Source organism: Epargyreus clarus, unplaced genomic scaffold (genome assembly GCF_041222505.1).
Source record: "Epargyreus clarus isolate Ecla_fem2 unplaced genomic scaffold, WU_Ecla_fem_2.2 ptg000034l, whole genome shotgun sequence".
Lineage (NCBI taxonomy): Eukaryota > Metazoa > Arthropoda > Insecta > Lepidoptera > Hesperiidae > Epargyreus > Epargyreus clarus.
This window is the reverse complement of record NW_027332239.1, coordinates 7552015-7569857: the sequence shown is the minus strand read 5'-3', so window position 1 is coordinate 7569857 and position 17843 is coordinate 7552015. Positions and strand designations below refer to the sequence as shown.

Sequence of the window (17843 nt, the reverse complement as noted above, 5' to 3'; positions counted from 1 at the left end):
TTTACAGTCTTATCTAGTTCTGTTCTTCGTGAACATCCTAAAAATCCGTTTCGCACAAAACGAACATCACAATATCAAGAATTATAAAGTTAGCTATATAGTAATCCTAAACTATACATTTCATTGTTGTTCATGCGATTACTGATATTGTACAGCATGGAACCATGTTTTTAGCTTAGTTATGATTTACGCAAAGAAATTTAGTGTTCGTTACACATACAAAACTCATAATTTACAATTACAAATTATTTCACTCATCAATATATATTTTAACAGAACATATATATTAACAAAACAATTACGACATTAAACACTTCTATTACTGGTTGAGTTTTCCATTACTAAATCTATTTTCCTTTCTATTGTCAGTCTCATGGACATTGGCGGAAACCAATAAGCAATAACAAAATAGGTGTATTGAAGAAAATAAAGAACGTTTTTACAAAATAGATAAGTACAAGTATTGTATTGTAAATAAAATAATGAATCTATGATTTGAAATTCCAATATGGATAAACAATCTATTGAAACATTTTTACTACTGGTGATTTGGTCGTTGATATGATGGTTAAGTTGATGTAAATTGTAACATTGAAACCTAAGCTACCGCTTCATAGACCAATGTTGCAGTTACATCAAATATGCATAAAAATATAAATGCCATAAATAAATATCGGACACACTTTAATCCATATACGTGTTCTACTGATATATTTTACATTCGAGGATAAGGTAACGTACCCATACTACGTGACCCATTTAAGAGGGGATTTAGGGGGAGGGTGGTCTTTAAAATGTTACGCTAAGTCACAGGACCGGGGGGGGGGGGGGGGGGGGCTTAGATTTTTGTCACGTAGTAAGAATCCGTGCTAGGCGTATACAATAATGTCGATTGCCTGTATAAAGCTTCACAAAAATTTGCTGGTCGCGCCGGCACAGTTCCCGTTTTTTTTTGCTCGTCGCGCCGACTCATGACATGGTTCCCGTTTTTTTTTTGCTCGTCGCGCCATACCTAGTCCCAAATTACAGTAGTACAACCATCTCTAATACTACGTAACAATTTGGGGGGGGGGGGGGGTCTTAGCATATAGTGGTCACAGAAGGGGGGGAGGGGTCGAAAAATATTAAAAAATAGGTCACGTAGTATGGGTACGTTCCCTATTACGGGAACGCATGTTCGTGATATGGTATGTATGCAAAATGTCACTCTTTAAAAATACCAAACACATTTCAATTACGTTGAACCGAACAACAGCTTATTTTTATAATTTTATAATATTAATATATACAGTGTTTACAAATTTTATGGACACTGATGATTTTTAATGGGTATGTATTGAGTCAATGCCTACTTATGTATATTGTTATTATGGTTATTATTAACATGGCTGTTTATTTCTTTTAACCAGTTAATACTAAATTTCGTAGGTGTTTTTTTTTTAATAATATCGTTGTATAAAGCTAAAATTTCAAATAATGGTAATTAATTAGTATAATAATATTTAAAAGATTCATATTGAAATTACTCAAATTTGTTATTTTTCCTAAATGACAAATAGAAAAATAGTTCTACCATGTAATAGTCTTCCTTAACATTGCTTAAAAATTGCTATAAGCCTTATAATAATGTATTCATAATATTGAAATAGTTTTTATAACCGAGTTATCTTCATTTAATCATTTGTCATTCACATTAAGGATCACTTGAAAGTGGTCTGCTGAAGATGTTATTTATTCCCTCGACCTTTCCAGGCACCAGAGAATCCACCCAACTAAGACATTTTGTTGTATTTGAAACTAGCTATAAGGCGAACCACTCCTTATGGCAAATGGTCGTGGTTTATGTATACTAGTAAAGTCGCTAAAGGAACTTTTGACTGATTCTGTAGGTAAGCTTTCTATCCTTTCTTTTTTCAGGGTTATATGTCTTTGCAATTTTGTCATTTCCAATTTTCTGTTTGTCACAGCCATGTAATCTAGTACTTGATAGTTGGTAAGATATGACCTTCAAAATTCTTACAGGAGGTACCTTCCATAAATATTGCGAGGAAAAATTGTTGCGAAAACACGACCGTAATAACGAGAGAGCAAAATGGGACATTTTCTATAATAAATTAATCTAAATGCTTAATACGACTCATCATGAGAAAATCCCTGTGAAAATGTTTAATGTTGGCGTGTAACTAGCTACCGCCTTTGAATTTAAGGGAATTAGATTATGTCGAAAGTATGCGATCTTAATTCTTAATATTACTTTATGAAAATTAGCGCAAAACGAGATTGACAATCGTATTATATATGCTCTATATCAATATGTTGTAAATCAAGACATTGTATGACTTGACTTAATAACATGTTTAATACTAGCTAAAACATGTAATGCTCCTATAGTTCGATTTAAATTTGCATGAGAAATAAAGTTGAGATTGTAGCAATAAGATTTTTTTTCTTACCTAAGGGACCAAATAATTCTAACAAGATTTACACAAGATCAGAATTGCAACATTACTCAAAATTATATAATAAATATTATTATTTGTTTTCGTTATTGGTAAGTAAGAAAAAAAAAGGTATGTAAAAGTCATATGAGCAAAGTTACCAGTTAGTTAGTATATAGTTAGTTAGTTAAAATTATATTTCCACGTTCGTGCTTTTCTCGAAACCGGTAGTTTTGGTATAGTTCTAATTGTAGACCTATGAACAATCATCGCTCTACAATTGGTTAGTAGATCACTGTCATATTATTACATTATTATTACGTCATTTGTGACGAAAATACTTTATTTCCATGGAATGCGGTCTATTTCCATCATTCATTTTTGTAAAACTGAATTAATTTGTAATGCATGTATTAAGTCAAATACAAATCTTAATATTAGCATATATCTTGTATAAAAGGTGTTTTCTCACTATTGCGTATATATTTTGCAATTGACAATCTCTTTTGCATTTCTATACTTATAATAAATATATTAAACTAAATTATTCATTATGAATGTTATCTATCTTGTCTTTCGAAATATGGAGTGATAACTGCATATAATATGTTTACAAATATTTTTTAAATAAGCTGAATATGATCTCATTTTCTTTTAAATTAAATCATTTTTTCTTCTTACAAATGAATTGTTTTAACTAAATGTAACTGAAATACTTTAAAATAGGAAGATCCTTATGGAACACAATAGCGTTTGGAACACATAGAAATGTAAAAACACGAATTTCTAGCCACATTAAATTAAAATTTGTATCTTATTTTTTATTAATTACATTCTTACATGTAATTATTAACCGTCAAGACTATAAATTATGTCTCTGTATATTCTAATCTCACCCATCAAAGTCTGTTATATCCCGTATGGTCTCATTAGTTGGTTACACACATGTGACGTCTTTCAGAATACGCAATACTTTCACGTTGCACAATGAGCGCGGGAGCATCGAGCCTTCAGATGTGCTCGATGACGTCATTATCGCCCGCATCAGGCGGTGGGCGTGACTTCTTTCTTTGGCTCCTCCATGCTGCTAGCATTTTTCAAGTCGTCTTTTGTGTCTTCAGCTAAAAATAAAAGTTTAAGTTGAAAAAAAATCAAAAAATATGTCAATGTATTGCATTAATGTTTTTTTTTTTTATTGTGTAAGTATGAATGTTGGGACAGTATTATAAACTGTTACAGTGCTTCTGTTGCTCTGAATGATTTGAAGACCTTGGAATTCTACCATTTTCAAATACATATTGCTTTAAAAATTCCTTGCCTAAAATTGCTTGCCTTTAAAAAATCTTCCAAGTTACTTATCTACTTAACATAGTAAATGTGAACATTAACAAAGTTTCATACTTTGTTTTATTCATAGGCTTCCGATTTTAAGATATTATGTTTTGTTTTATTAAGTAGAACCTATAGGAGTCAAAAGCGTCGCCAAGGGGGACAGTTGCTCTCCCCTGGATAATCGTAAAAAGAGCATAGGAGTGTCAGTTACCTTTAAGGTGCGCGGGGTCCTTGTCGAGGCAAAGGCGTCGCCAAGGGGGGACACTTGCTCTCCCCTGAATAATCGGTTGGCGACGCCCTTTTTTAGTAGTAGGTAAAAATGAGCATAGGAGTGTCACTTACCTTTGAGGTCGTCCTTGAGGTGCGCGGGGTCCTTGTCGAGGCGCGGGCGCTTGCGCGGCGCGCGGTAGGCGCGGTTGTCGCGGCGCTCGCCGCGCTCGCCCTCGTCCTCCGACTCCGACAGTTCGCCCTCGCCGATGATGCGCTTGTCCTGCACACATCACATTCATTTACGTCACAGTTCAGGAAGTTTCACACTTAACGTTTGCGATTACCCGCAATCTTTAGATACACGCCAAGTTTTTTGGTTCGACTCCGGCGGCACCACCGCTACACCTATTTCTGCCTAATAACAGCAGCGCTGCTGTGTTCCGTTTTGAAGGGTGTGGTAAGGGAGACGTACTTTTCCTAGGCGTTCCAGCTTAGTCCTCAGGGGTAGCGGCGCATCTGTGGCAGACCTCAGGTAGGAATATCTTAGATATTCCTAACTGACGACGAGTATCTAACTTACTTGGGCGAATTAGTTACTCGTATATATTATCTCCGTTCTTAGTGCGGTGTCGCGTGTTCGTGTTATTCAGTGGGAAATTTTCGATTATCTGGATATTGCATTTTAAAATAAAAATGTTACCCAGGGGTTGGTACTTGCGCGACACCAGTTTAACTACACCAATTGACATAAATTTCTTTGATATCTAATATTTTAAAGTATTAGTATGTACCTGGTACATATTATACGAAGTAAAAAATACCTTTTCACTTTGAGGTAGCCTCTCATCTTTGTCAACTTTGTCTTCATCTTCAGACTCATCATTCACCGCATCTTCAGGAATTGCTTGTACCTGTTGTCATGGGAAAATTTATAAGTATTTTTTTTTTATATAACTTAAGGAGAAATTCATCGAAAGTCAAAATATCATTAAAATCTTTAATGTAGCCAACTACAATTCTTCATTGTTATAATATTATATTCTTATTGTAATTAAATTAATGAATGAGTTATAATTAATTATGCTATGTAATTTCCATTTAAATTATTGTTAAGTCTCAATACATGAATGTTAATGTTGCTATTAATGCATGCCGTTTGTGCCTATAATTGAGGTAACACTTATTTTGTAACTTATTTACTCAAGCCTGTGTATTGGAGGAGATGGTGTACACTTTGTTGGTGCAACTAATAAAAATAAATAAATACAATGGATTACAACCCATGTGGACGAAATTAAACTACCCAGTGCAACTGTCTCTGCCTAATACCTAACAGGGGAACAGAGCAGGAAAATCTAATTAATATAATAAGTTATACCCTACCTGTACTCCTGGTGCATGTGGTAACATTCTGAGATTTTCAAACAGCCTGTTCTTGATTTTCTCTAAGTATTCTGGTGTGTTTTGGTTGGACATATTGCTTGGTGATATGTGCAGTTTGAAGTCGGGTCCGAAATATTCGAAGTAGTCATTGTATGGCAACTCATTAGCGATTTCTACGCCAAGAGCCACCGACGTCTCGTAGGTCCAGCATCGCGATACATTGCGAATTGTATAACTGAGGAGGAAAATTAAACATTTAAAGTAAATTACAAAAGTAAATTGAGGGTATTTAATTTAAGTTAATAAGTTTCAACTACAGCCATTGATTGTTTGCTAAATTAATATCAAAAAACTTTACCCTCAATAGTATAATAATGAATACCATAACTTAAATAAAACACAACTAAACAATAAATTTCATTTGAAAATATATACATACCCTCCACCCCCAACTAGCAGGAATGGCAGTCCAAATCTTTTAACTAACTCCACACACCGTCCATGGCCACGAACAGTTAAATTGAAACATCCTAGTCTGTCACCTGATCAAAATAAAAACAATATATGAAATGGCACTGTAAACTGCAAGTATTTAACTGAAAAGTAGCTTGTAACAGCAATAGCATAACTAAAATCTATAAGACAATTTTTTGACAATGTTTATGAAAGAGGGAAATAGATGCTGTAAGAAAGAATATACCTGTTAAAGAATCAGCTCCACACTGTAAGACCACAGCACTGGGCTGGAATGTCTCCATAACTTTAGATATTATTGGGACAAAGATTGATTCATATGACTCATCATCCATACCATCTCTGAGTGGTATATTTACAGCGTAATATTTGCCCTTTCCCGCGCCGATGTCGCGTAGATCACCTGTGAAAACATTACTATGTTAACAAAATATGGTATTGCCTCTTGGCAGCTAAAATCGGAAAAAGACACTCAAGCACACAAAACATGTTAAAGGTTATTTTTACCAGACTGCCAAGGAAGGGTATTGTTTTTCGCGCGAATCTTGTATGTTTGTCTTTCTTTATTTGGTCGGATCTAACAAACGGCTGGATGAATGTCGACAATTAAGGTGTCCTTTTATTCGTGTCTATGAACCGAGTGTCCTTAGATAGGTGTTAGAAAAAAAAATTCAACATAGCGGATTTTAGGTGCGAAATACTTATTTAAAAAAAAAGTTAACCAAACCTATCGAGTAGGGTATCAAATGAAAGGAAATTAAATGGAGAGTATAAAAAAATATTTGTATATATATAAAGCAAGGTGACTGACTAACTAAACAACTTTTTCATTTTTCAGAAATCAACATACAGCCAAAATCGCTCAATTTAGAGTTCTGAAATTTTACACATGGGTTTGCTATATAGCGTAAATAAGTATTAAGAAAGGCTTTTTAGAAATTCTATCCCTAAGAGGGTAACATAGGAGATCGACAGTTTTTTTTAAATCCTTTAAATTTGAAGCAACTACTATAAAATTTAATATTTGGCTGTCTGGACAGGAACTAGGACACCTTCCAAAAAAAAATCTATCCCGTAGAAGGTAAAATAAGGGTTAAAATTTCATTTCAACAACCGTCTATTTTGAAGCAAGCACTATGAAATTTTGTATCTGGCTTGTTGGATAATAAGTAATAATGACTGGAACTTTGAATTGCTGAAGTTATATATTGTTTAGAGTGTAAATGGTCGATTTGTTTCCGAAATAGTAACACATTCTAAAAGTTAACCAATCTTTTTTTGTCATTTATCATTACTTCCCAAATTTTGATCCTTATAAGCAACACTATCAGATAGTAGAATAATATAGAGGGTATATTTTTTTTTCAAAATGAACTTGTTTGATTCCCAGCTAGGGAAAAAGTTATTTTAAAAAACGAATGATGCAGTTTTAGTTTTTATCAAAATCGGCCTCGTAACTCCTTTCAGCATTTTTCACTAATCCTTATAGATTCGGATTTGGCCCTGAAGGCCCGTTTGAAAAATTCACCCTGTATATATAATCTCGATCTCTACAGTCATCTCGATGTGTCAAATGTGTGTGTTGATGTGATCAAACATCAACAACAACAGACAGACATCAACGTAAAGGGAAACCGCTGAACTTTAGCGTGTTGGAAGTTTCACATAGGTTCTTTATAAAGCATAAATCAACATCTTTTGTTTTTGAAGCAGATACCTTCTCTGAAACTTTGTATTTGGCTTTCTAGATAAAAATAGTGAAACGGCTATTTCACTTTTTTCGGAAATTCTACTTCAGCCTTTTTAGTGCAGTCGGGTTTTTTGATTTTTTAATTAAATTACTTGTTTACTCTGAATATATTTATTGGTCCTTTGCAAGAAATATTTTTAAATATAATAGCTCTTTGCATATTTAAATATTTGAAAGAACATCATATTTTAGTGGGTTTTCAAAAAGATGTCGTTGCAAGTCGGGTAATAAGTAAAACTTTTTTATGACCTTTTAAATCATTTGTTTAACAATATAACATACCAGTGCCCGGGAAGTATTCTCCATACTTGTGGAAGGAAACAGTCATAACTCTGTCAGTTGTGTAGAACGCTTCCTCCACACCATCACCATGGTGGACATCAATATCGATATAGAGCACTCGCTGATGATACTTCAACAGTTCCAGTATACCAAGTACAATGTCATTCACGTAACAGAAACCTGATGCTTCAGACTTTTTAGCATGATGGAGTCCGCCTCCCCAGTTGATGCAAATTTCTGAAGCCTGTAAAATGAAATAAATGTTACAATTGCATTTTATAGTCTACTTTTATATACCTATATTTAAAGAATATAGGAATATTTTTTCGAATTTTCCCTAGCTCCCGAATTTTAACTTATACAAATGAAGACATGTTTTAATAATTTTTTTTTTTTTTTTTATAATATAGGAGTAGCAGACGAGCATGCAGTCCACCTGATGGTAAGTGGCTTCTGCCGCCCATGGACATCTGTAATCAACCCCAGATAGGATTAGATATTCCTACCTGAGGTCGGCCACAGATGCGCCGCTACCCCTGAGGACTAAGCTGGATCGCCTCGAAAAAGTCTGTCTCCCTTACCACACCCTTCAAAACGGAACACAGCAGTGCTTAACACTGCTGTTATTAGGTAGAAATAGGTGTGGCGGTGGTGCCGCCGGAGTCGAACCACAAAGGGTTCTACCACCTTCAGAATTGTCTAAGCCCCAACTATTTCCGGAATATGCAACCTTTTAATTTTCTATTTGTTTTGTCCATATAAGCTAAGCTTTAGTATAATGTTAATTGAAAATACCTGTTTATTCAGTTTCACAGCAGCAGCTACTGATCCTCCAGCAGACAGTTGGCAAAACTCATAAAGACCATCAAATACTGGACAATCTTCACCAACATTAACTGAAAAAAACATTCAACAGTCAAAAATGTAATAAGTTGCTATATAACTTATCTTGAATAGTGGAAGTTTAATATTTATAACATTATGATTTTTGATATATTAATCATTACATCCAGTTTAAGAAAAGATGAAAATTTTCAATCTTTGTGATAAAATACTATAAAACTTTACTTACATCTTTGCATTTGCTTATTATATTCAGACATGTTGTCTGGCCGGATGGAGCGCAGGAAGCGAATATAGTCATCCGAGTGAAACTTTGTCATCTCATCTGCAGTGGCCTTGTGTGGTCTCTGTTTAATTAGAGTTAAAAGTAAATGTGGGTGTAATTCCACTTATAAGCTATACAAATACAAAATGTATGTCTCTGAAGTGGCTAAAAATTATTACAGATTTATGTTTGTTTCTTTTAATAAACACACATTCTTAAATATCGCAATTGCTCAGTTTATAGAGCTATTCTCACAGGATACTCTCTTAATTTGCACAGAGCTCGACAAGTGTGTATCGAATTGCAAGTTAATTAATGTACTTTATTTATTCAGATAATATTAAGTTCTTTTAAACATTGAAGTTAAAGCAATAACAAGGTAGCATGATGAGCATAAAATGTTTAATCAGCAACCAACATGTTTACACAACAATTTCTTTTTAAACATCATATAGATAAATATTTTTATAGTATGAAATTTTGTGTATAGCAGATGGATAAATGTAAATATGCTCTTATTTAAGTTTATAGTATTATTTTTTGGTACCAAGAATTTTTAAATTAAGTGTTAATAATTTAAGCTCTAAAATACAGTTGTATATCTTTAAGCCAACTAAACTTACATATATTTCCATTTTTCGGTAAAGACCATAGTTCAATAGTAAATTATGCGTCATACGTATACGGTGAGGCTTCATAGGATGTCCTTGTCCATAATAATAATTACCAATGTCACCTAAAAATTTATAACAAATAAATAATGAGATTTTGAAGCCACAGGAAAATAATTTAATAATTCAAAAAGTTCAAATATCAATTTTAACTTCATAAGAATGTGTTACTCAGTTAATTTCGTGGCTTGACATATTTCAGTCTGTAGCGCGTTGAACAAGAACGAAATGAAAGATGTCAGACCAATCGCATCGCTGGAATAGGTACAGACGCCATTAAATAAGCTGAGACACAATCTGATAAAAAGCTCAAGACAATTATTTGTACTCACTGAACAATATAAATTCAAGTTGTAATTAAAATACTTCTTTTCTCTTACAAAACAATGCTATTATAATATGAAATACTATTTAATAATACTACTAAAACGGTTCCAAAAAGATTAGTAATGTAGTGGCGGGTAACAAACTTTGTCATACTTACTATCATAATAATAGCACACTCTTTTTTTACTATGTGGTTGCATAGCCATTTCAGTTACAAAAACACTTAATTATATTATTTAAAACTATGTTTCTAAAAGTTTTATATGTAATAACAAACTAAATAATTATTGAGACGGCACGACAAGCGTTTACTATTTCGTTGCCTTTCCTTCATTCACCGCGCGGTACGCGGGTTGCGGGAGGGCGGCGCAGTTTAAGAGTGAATGGAATTTGCAAAACGAACAGATAAAAAAATATTAAGCGCTGTCTCATATCGAAGTAATAAAAATATTTGTTTGTTTCTATTTCCAATTTTGCCAATTGAGCATATAATAATGATAAAAAAGATTTACGAAAACAATTTATTTAATATTTTACTATTTTAATTTTTAACAATTTTATTTAAAATCTGATAACCTATGTTTTCAACTTATTACTTTAATCATTCGTTCATTTAACGTTTGCCATATACACAAATAAGCTACTAATTTATTAGTTAATTTAATAATTGATGCTTGATATCGATGTAATATAAAATTTTACCTTAAATTGATTTATTTTAAGTTTTTATTATTCTTAAGTAAACATATACACACGTACTTCAAAATTGGTAGTATTGGACTATTCCAATACTACCAATTTTGAAGTTGCTGCTAAAGAATAACAATACCAATATAATATCTATATATTATATTGGTATTGTTATTCTTTAGCATTGTGTATAGTCCGCGTAAAACTGCGAGTCCGATCTGAATATAGAAATGAATCGCGTCGTTATAGCAAATTGTTTGACTACACTTGCTCGCAACAACTTTAGAGCGGACTAGCAGTTAGGACGGTCAAGTTGGCACAAGTTTGGTTCAATACTTTAAAGATGATGGATGGATTATTTTATACCTTCTGAAATACCCCAAAATTTTCATCTGAAACTGGAGCCTCCGGAGTTAGCATTTTTGACTGATATATGCTTGGAAAACCTTTCTCTAGGGATTCTGTTTTGTTTTTAATTTTAACACTTAAGACAATTATCCAGTGATGCTTATTCAATGTGTAGCATAATAACAGAGCTTTATAATAATTTTTGTATCCGTCTCGATACTATTAACCTTTATTATAGTAACTTTTTGAAGATTTGTATATAGCAACCCTAGAAAAATCATTCATTCGCACTAGTACGGTCTATGGTTCTGTTAAAATTTCTCTTTCACAAAAGCAGCGGTCAAGGTGAGGACGTGTATTTTGTTGTCGGAAAATTAATAATTTTCATACTTGTACGTTATTTTAATTTTAACTATTATTTTTGTTTAAATTCTAATGAATTAAAACGTGCATATTAGCAGTGTTACATGAAGTGATGTGATTTTCAAGCAATTTACTCTTTGCTATTTTCAGATAGACCCTGCTTAAATTGAAGAAATACATCTGTATTAATCAAGACCATCTTTGATTAGAACACACCGCCTGAAATGTAAGTATTTATATTTTATATGCATGTTTCACTATATTCATAGATTTTTGTTTATTTCATGTTCGTTTTATTTCTTTCCTTCATAGGAAAGATGCAATGACTCATCCGTCCATCAACTAATTTTTGTGGAATCTGATATAATTATATTAACTGGTGGTGTTTAGCTTAAGGATATTTCATTAAAATGCTCTTATTTTGTACGTAAATATGTATTTACTTTATTATTTTACGGATATTAGTTTATTTTTTTCCCTTTTAATTTAATTGCCTTATAACCAAACCTAGCGTCGGTGCGGCCATATTGAGTTCTGTTGGTAATTATTTTAGTTTCGCTAAGCTAAAATTGTTGGTTGTATACCTACGTTTTGTACTTAACGTTATTATTCGACGAAAATCAATAATCCAATCGTCATATTGCGTCAGTGGCAGTGCGCATGCGTGAGTTTAGCGTCTACACCCCGCAGATTCGTGGTTTGACGTCATCACTGATACCTTATTGAACAGTTATTTGCAATTCGTCACTTTAAAATGCGATATAGAAAACATTCAACACTAAATTTTAGATTCAATAAATACAATACGAACTCTCTCACATGAATAATTGAAATGAATTAACCTAATTTTACCCGGACCACTTAGATGTATGCCGTTATGATCTAAGTGTTGTCAATTGGGCTCAAAAGCGAATACGAGCAAAGAACTTTTAAAAAATAAAAAATAACTTCGAATATTACTGATTTGATTTTTCGGTGGAATTTTTGGTAAAACCTATAGGTACTAAATTCAAATGTATTTTCGGAACACCATAAGGCAGGCAGCCAAAGTACGTAAACCCGCTTTTAACGTATAGTATGTTCTCAGAAATGATTAAATACTTATCAAGTTCTACGAACGCGTTTGACACAGTACGTTATCGATATCACGTTTTTGAAGCCACGTGTGTAAACTGGTTTAATGACTCACGTTTTACACATGTGTTGAATCTTTAAAATGTTGAATAAATTAGTACGATTAAATCTGAAATATCATGTCCATTATTTAGTGGTTGCGGTTATTACGATATTAACGAAACTTTAAACCTTATAATTAAATAAAAATAAATTAGACTAGAGCTTATTAGGTTTTCTTTAGGGACCAATAACAAATTCTAAGCCTTTTTTGACTAAATATTTCCGTATAGTTAAAAGAAACAATTATGTGATGTTACTATTTTTAGACTACTTGACCAAGGTTACTATTCACTATCATTTCAAGCTTAAATTTCTCTGAAATTTCGTGATTTAAAGTACTTAGTTATTATATTTTGTTGTCAGGTCAGGGAATTGGAACAATAACCGCGGTGGAAGCGGGGGTTCCAAGTTTGGAGGAAGCAAGTTCAGCAATGGCGGTTCTAATTTTGGAGGGGGTGGTGGTAGATTTGGAGGCAGTGGCGGATTTGGGAATAAAAAAGATTTCGCCAATGGCCAAAATATGCGCCGCCCGAATTGGGACACAATGTCTCTTCAACCTTTCAACAAAGATTTCTACAACCCACACGAATCTGTATTGAACAGATCTGCATATGAAGTTGAAGAGTACAGAAATACACATGAAATCACAGTGAGTGGGGTGAAAGTACCAAATTCCATTCAACATTTCGAGGAAGCTAACTTCCCCGATTACGTAATGCAATCTATTAAAAGCAGTGGATACAAAGATCCAACACCTATTCAAGCTCAGGGGTGGCCCATAGCTATGTCTGGAAAAAATTTGGTTGGCATAGCTCAGACTGGGTCCGGGAAGACATTAGCATACATTCTACCTGCTATTGTACACATTAATAACCAACAGCCCATAAGGCGAGGCGATGGACCCATTGCCCTTGTACTGGCCCCCACTAGGGAGTTAGCACAACAAATACAACAAGTTGCCACCGATTTCGGTAATGCGGCTTACGTTCGTAACACTTGCGTGTTTGGTGGAGCTCCTAAGAGGGAACAGGCTCGTGATTTAGAGAGAGGTGTAGAGATTGTCATTGCAACACCTGGAAGGTTAATTGATTTCCTAGAGAGGGGCACAACCAATTTACAGCGATGCACCTACTTGGTGTTGGATGAAGCTGATAGAATGTTAGACATGGGATTCGAACCTCAAATAAGGAAGATCATTGAACAAATCCGGCCCGATAGACAGACTTTGATGTGGTCTGCAACCTGGCCCAAAGAAGTAAGAAAACTGGCAGAGGATTATTTGGGCGATTACATGCAAATCAATATTGGATCATTACAACTATCGGCAAACCACAACATTTTACAAATTGTTGATGTATGCCAAGAACATGAGAAGGAAAACAAGTAGGTTTTGTATTGTTTTAACATTGAGTAGACACATTTGTGATCATGATGATTTCTTTTTAAATGATTAATGAATTGATTTTAATTGTAGAACATCCTCTAAGAAGATCTGAACAATATAACAATTTTTTTATTATTTTTATGTAATATAGAAATCATTAACCATATTTTCTTTCATCAGACTAAATGTTTTACTACAAGAAATCGGACAAAGTCAAGAACCTGGCGCCAAGACAATCATATTCGTTGAGACCAAGAGGAAAGTTGAAAATATAACCAGAAATATCAGACGATATGGCTGGCCTGCAGTGTGCATGCACGGGGACAAAACACAGCAAGAGAGGGATGAAGTTCTATATCAGTTCAAACAAGGCCGCGCCAGCATACTCGTTGCAACTGATGTTGCAGCTCGTGGACTTGGTATGTGTTGAGTTTACACAAACCCAATGAATTATGTTTCAATGTTATATATGTTTATGTTGTCATAATATTTGTTTTTATATTTCAGAGGCACTGGCGGAAAGTTATTGTGTTCTATTTGATTACTTCCCTAAATTATTGGGAATGTTACTGCACTGGATTATATGATAAACAGACTAGTCAGATGCAGTGGTATTTATCACGTTGAGAATGCAATAACTCGTCATTTTATGGTGCCTCAAATGTGCCTTTCACTGAGATTGGACCCGCGGCCGGAAAGCTTGATGGTATGTCCGTAAATTCGGATACACTTGAGAGTTGAAGAAAACCTGGTGATGCACTTTCTTGAGTAATTGATATTGAGAAATGATAAGACGGAATAAACACATCAGTGCATCGTTGAAAAACTTGACCACGGGTTGAAATGATCGGCAAGAGGTCAAGGGTTTTCTGTTTCGGCCACATTGGAGTTTTCAAGGGGGCAATGAATAAGCTTTGTAAAGGATCTTCTTAATTTATCTATACGCACCCTTAGCAAGACTCCAGGGTTCTGAGTGAGAGGCAAATATAGACTTGTAATACGTATCTCTTTGTAACTCATTCATGTAAGTAATACGGCTGTGAGTTACCATAAGTGATTAAAAAGCGAATAAATACCTATTGTTCATTACTAAGTTTGTAACAGATTTTTATGACATTTGTAAATTAATTATCTAATCTGTTCTAAGCTTTTCTTGAACTACCACGTCGTGGTAACCTTTCAATAAAACTTTTGAAGTATGTATATATTAATTGATATTTTACTTACAGATGTGGACGGAATTAAATACGTTATTAACTTTGATTACCCAAATTCATCTGAGGACTATATCCATCGCATTGGCCGAACGGGACGTTCAAAATCAAAAGGAACTTCATATGCGTTCTTTACCCCCTCAAATTCCCGCCAAGCCAAAGACCTTGTAGGAGTACTACAAGAGGCTAACCAGGTCAGTATTTATATTTACGCAAAAGTTTATTTAATTTCAATTATTCCTCATACCTTTGGCATGGGTACGTTTTTCAATAGCGTGACATGAATGCAAGTATGAGGTACATAGATACAGCTATATGCCTTCGGTGTCCACATTATATTTGTCTGGATCCCATCCTCAGATGTTGTGACATGATTATAATCAAATTACACATATGGATATGTTTCTAATATTTTTTATATGTAATCAAGGTTTTCTTTTGTTCTGTTAGGTGGTGAACCCACAATTACAAACGATGGCTGAGCGTTGCGGCGGAGGCGGCGGCGGATGGAATAGAAACCGATATGGAGGAGGACGTGGCGGTGGCGGTAGCTTTAGGCGGGGATCGAATTTCGGCAGGGGCGGCAGTAGCCATGGTGGTGGTCATAAGAGATTTAACGAATATTAATTTATTTAATTGTAACACCTAATTAAGTAGCCAATTCTCATAGGAGTACAACTGTGTGAGTGTTTAATTAAGATGTATGTGACTCTAATTTTATGATGAGAAAATATGAAACATCATTTTTAAATGTACTTTACGTATTTATTTATATTCATTAACATAATCGACGTTTCACTGTGTAGTAAAATGCTATGAAGTATTTTTTGTTGCTGTGATATTTCAGTAAGAAAGGAGGTTAGTTTTAAAATACACATTACGTTAAATCTCAAATTGACTCATGATTACAATATGTTAGTTTCCCGTTTCGAGAAGCAACTGCCAAAAATATTTTACTATCATTCCAAACGTTTCTTTTTACTAAGAACATAACAATAAAATTATTCGTAATAAAATATACGTATTTTATTTCCTTGTCCAAATTTCAAGAAGTACGTCAAAGGTGCGTACAAATTTGTTGAGACTTGAGAATAGATTACATTCATGTACATATATGTAGTGACATCCTGTGACCTGATATGCGCCGCTCCTGCACTACGCAAGTTTAGCTGCGCAAGCGCAGTTTTCATACAGGTTATCACTGAAGGGTCCTGTCAAAAGTATGCATAGGTATAGTCCGCGCCAAACTGCAAGTCCGTTCTAAAGTTGCGAGCAGGTGCAGTCAGTCATACAATTTTCTATGGTGATGCGAGTCGTTTCTATATTCAGAGCTGACTAGTAGTTTGGCGCGGACTATAAAGACGCCCTCTGCGCGCCTGAGTTGTTTGATTACACTACACAGGCATACCCATAGATTAAACACTATAACCTAGTAGGCATACCATATCAGTAAAGATGTGCGTGTAGTGCGCAGCGCGCCCACTGCCCCACTTAGTTGCATTTCGTGTCCGTTCGACAAATATGTAGGGACTTGTGCGGGAGTCCGTTCGGCAACTTGTTCTGAAATAAAATTTTCACTCCGTTTCATGTTTCCAACAGTTTTAATAACCAGCAAAATCCAGATATCAAAAGCTTAATCTATATTTATAATAAAGTTTGGAAAATCCAAAAGTGCATGACTCATAATGCTCATTAAATTATGAAAAATAAAAAAAAAATAAAAAAACTTAAGTCGTTCAAAATTAATTGCCGAAAAAACAGCTGTAGTAGGAAGAAGGTACTGCACAAGCGCCCCTGGAGGAATAAATGTACATAATATCTATAGATATACAGACTTGTAGTTTTCGTTTTTTATTAATTGCAATTAAACGACACTGAATTAATTAATCATTCGCATTCAGTGACCTACAATCGTCGATTAGAATTTTTTAATTTTTTTTTAACTCAAATGATGGATTTTTTCAAAAGTTACAGTGTTTTCAGGTTTCACACATGACGGACAGGAATTTTTTTTGACCTATTTTAGTGTTTTTTTCCAATTCTATTGCAGTAAATCAATTTTTAAAAAGTATGGTATTAATCTCCATTAAATTATCTCGACAATAGTATGCAAAATATCTTGATTCCGTAAACTATCAAGGCTATAATAATAAAAATAGCCGCCAAAATGAAGCAAAAAAATTTTTTCGATCGTAAAGCACTCTCTGATGCTTCGCATCATGAGTCGTGCAAAACTGTAGAGGTCAATTTTGTACTGCGTAGTACAGATAAATCAAAAATGAAAATTGACACGGAACGTGTTATTATTGAAGTACATCTGCAACTTTGCTTATGGGATAAATCCCATGGTAACTTAAATTTCCGTTCATTCATTCGTAATTTTCTATAATGTGTAACAAACGTTCCAGCAAGAATCCTCTTTTCAAATAACAGGCCATATTGCGACCTTGTCTTCTTATTTCGTCTTTTATAAATTAAGTATATGATCAATAGCTTTTTTAGTTTGTTGTCCATTGTACACAACCACATAGCACAGCAGCCCGCAGAAAACTAGATCGTGGACTAGCGTGTCACACGCTGCGTGAAAATTTCCGCGTGCGGGTCAATCCCGCGCGCGTGTGTAACGTCATGGTGGTGTAACACGCACGATATTAAAAACACCCTGAGGTTGCACACGCGACTGAAGCTTAAAA

The 17843-nt window shown here is 34.2% G+C and overlaps 2 protein-coding genes across 3 annotated transcripts; one reads left to right on the top strand and one right to left on the bottom strand.

Moving 5' to 3' along the window:
• Positions 1 to 3100: 3100 nt before the first annotated feature.
• Positions 3101 to 10330, bottom strand: HDAC1 (histone deacetylase 1). The gene is made up of 11 exons (XM_073091228.1): positions 10133 to 10330; positions 9601 to 9713; positions 8942 to 9059; positions 8665 to 8765; positions 7870 to 8113; positions 6064 to 6240; positions 5803 to 5905; positions 5364 to 5598; positions 4802 to 4891; positions 4113 to 4260; positions 3101 to 3559 (listed from the first exon to the last, which is right to left on the bottom strand). Exons 1-11 carry the CDS (start codon positions 10179 to 10181, stop codon positions 3483 to 3485), a joined length of 1455 nt encoding a protein of 484 aa, XP_072947329.1. The 5' UTR covers positions 10182 to 10330; the 3' UTR covers positions 3101 to 3482.
• Positions 10331 to 11284: 954 nt separating this feature from the next.
• On the top strand, positions 11285 to 16166 carry LOC140755810 (ATP-dependent RNA helicase p62). 2 transcript variants are annotated; one of them, XR_012103841.1, is made up of 6 exons: positions 11285 to 11358; positions 11527 to 11602; positions 12916 to 13935; positions 14117 to 14355; positions 14444 to 14960; positions 15166 to 15307. XR_012103841.1 is itself a non-coding variant. In XM_073091135.1 (6 exons), coding segments are annotated over exons 2-6 (1617 nt in total). In that variant the 5' UTR covers positions 11287 to 11358; positions 11527 to 11600; the 3' UTR covers positions 15778 to 16166. The 2 variants fall into 2 exon arrangements, 1 of the variants encoding a protein (XP_072947236.1); XM_073091135.1 differs by lacking the exon at positions 14444 to 14960 and adding an exon at positions 15601 to 16166 and having other exon boundaries at positions 11287 to 11358; positions 15166 to 15344.
• Positions 16167 to 17843: the final 1677 nt, after the last annotated feature.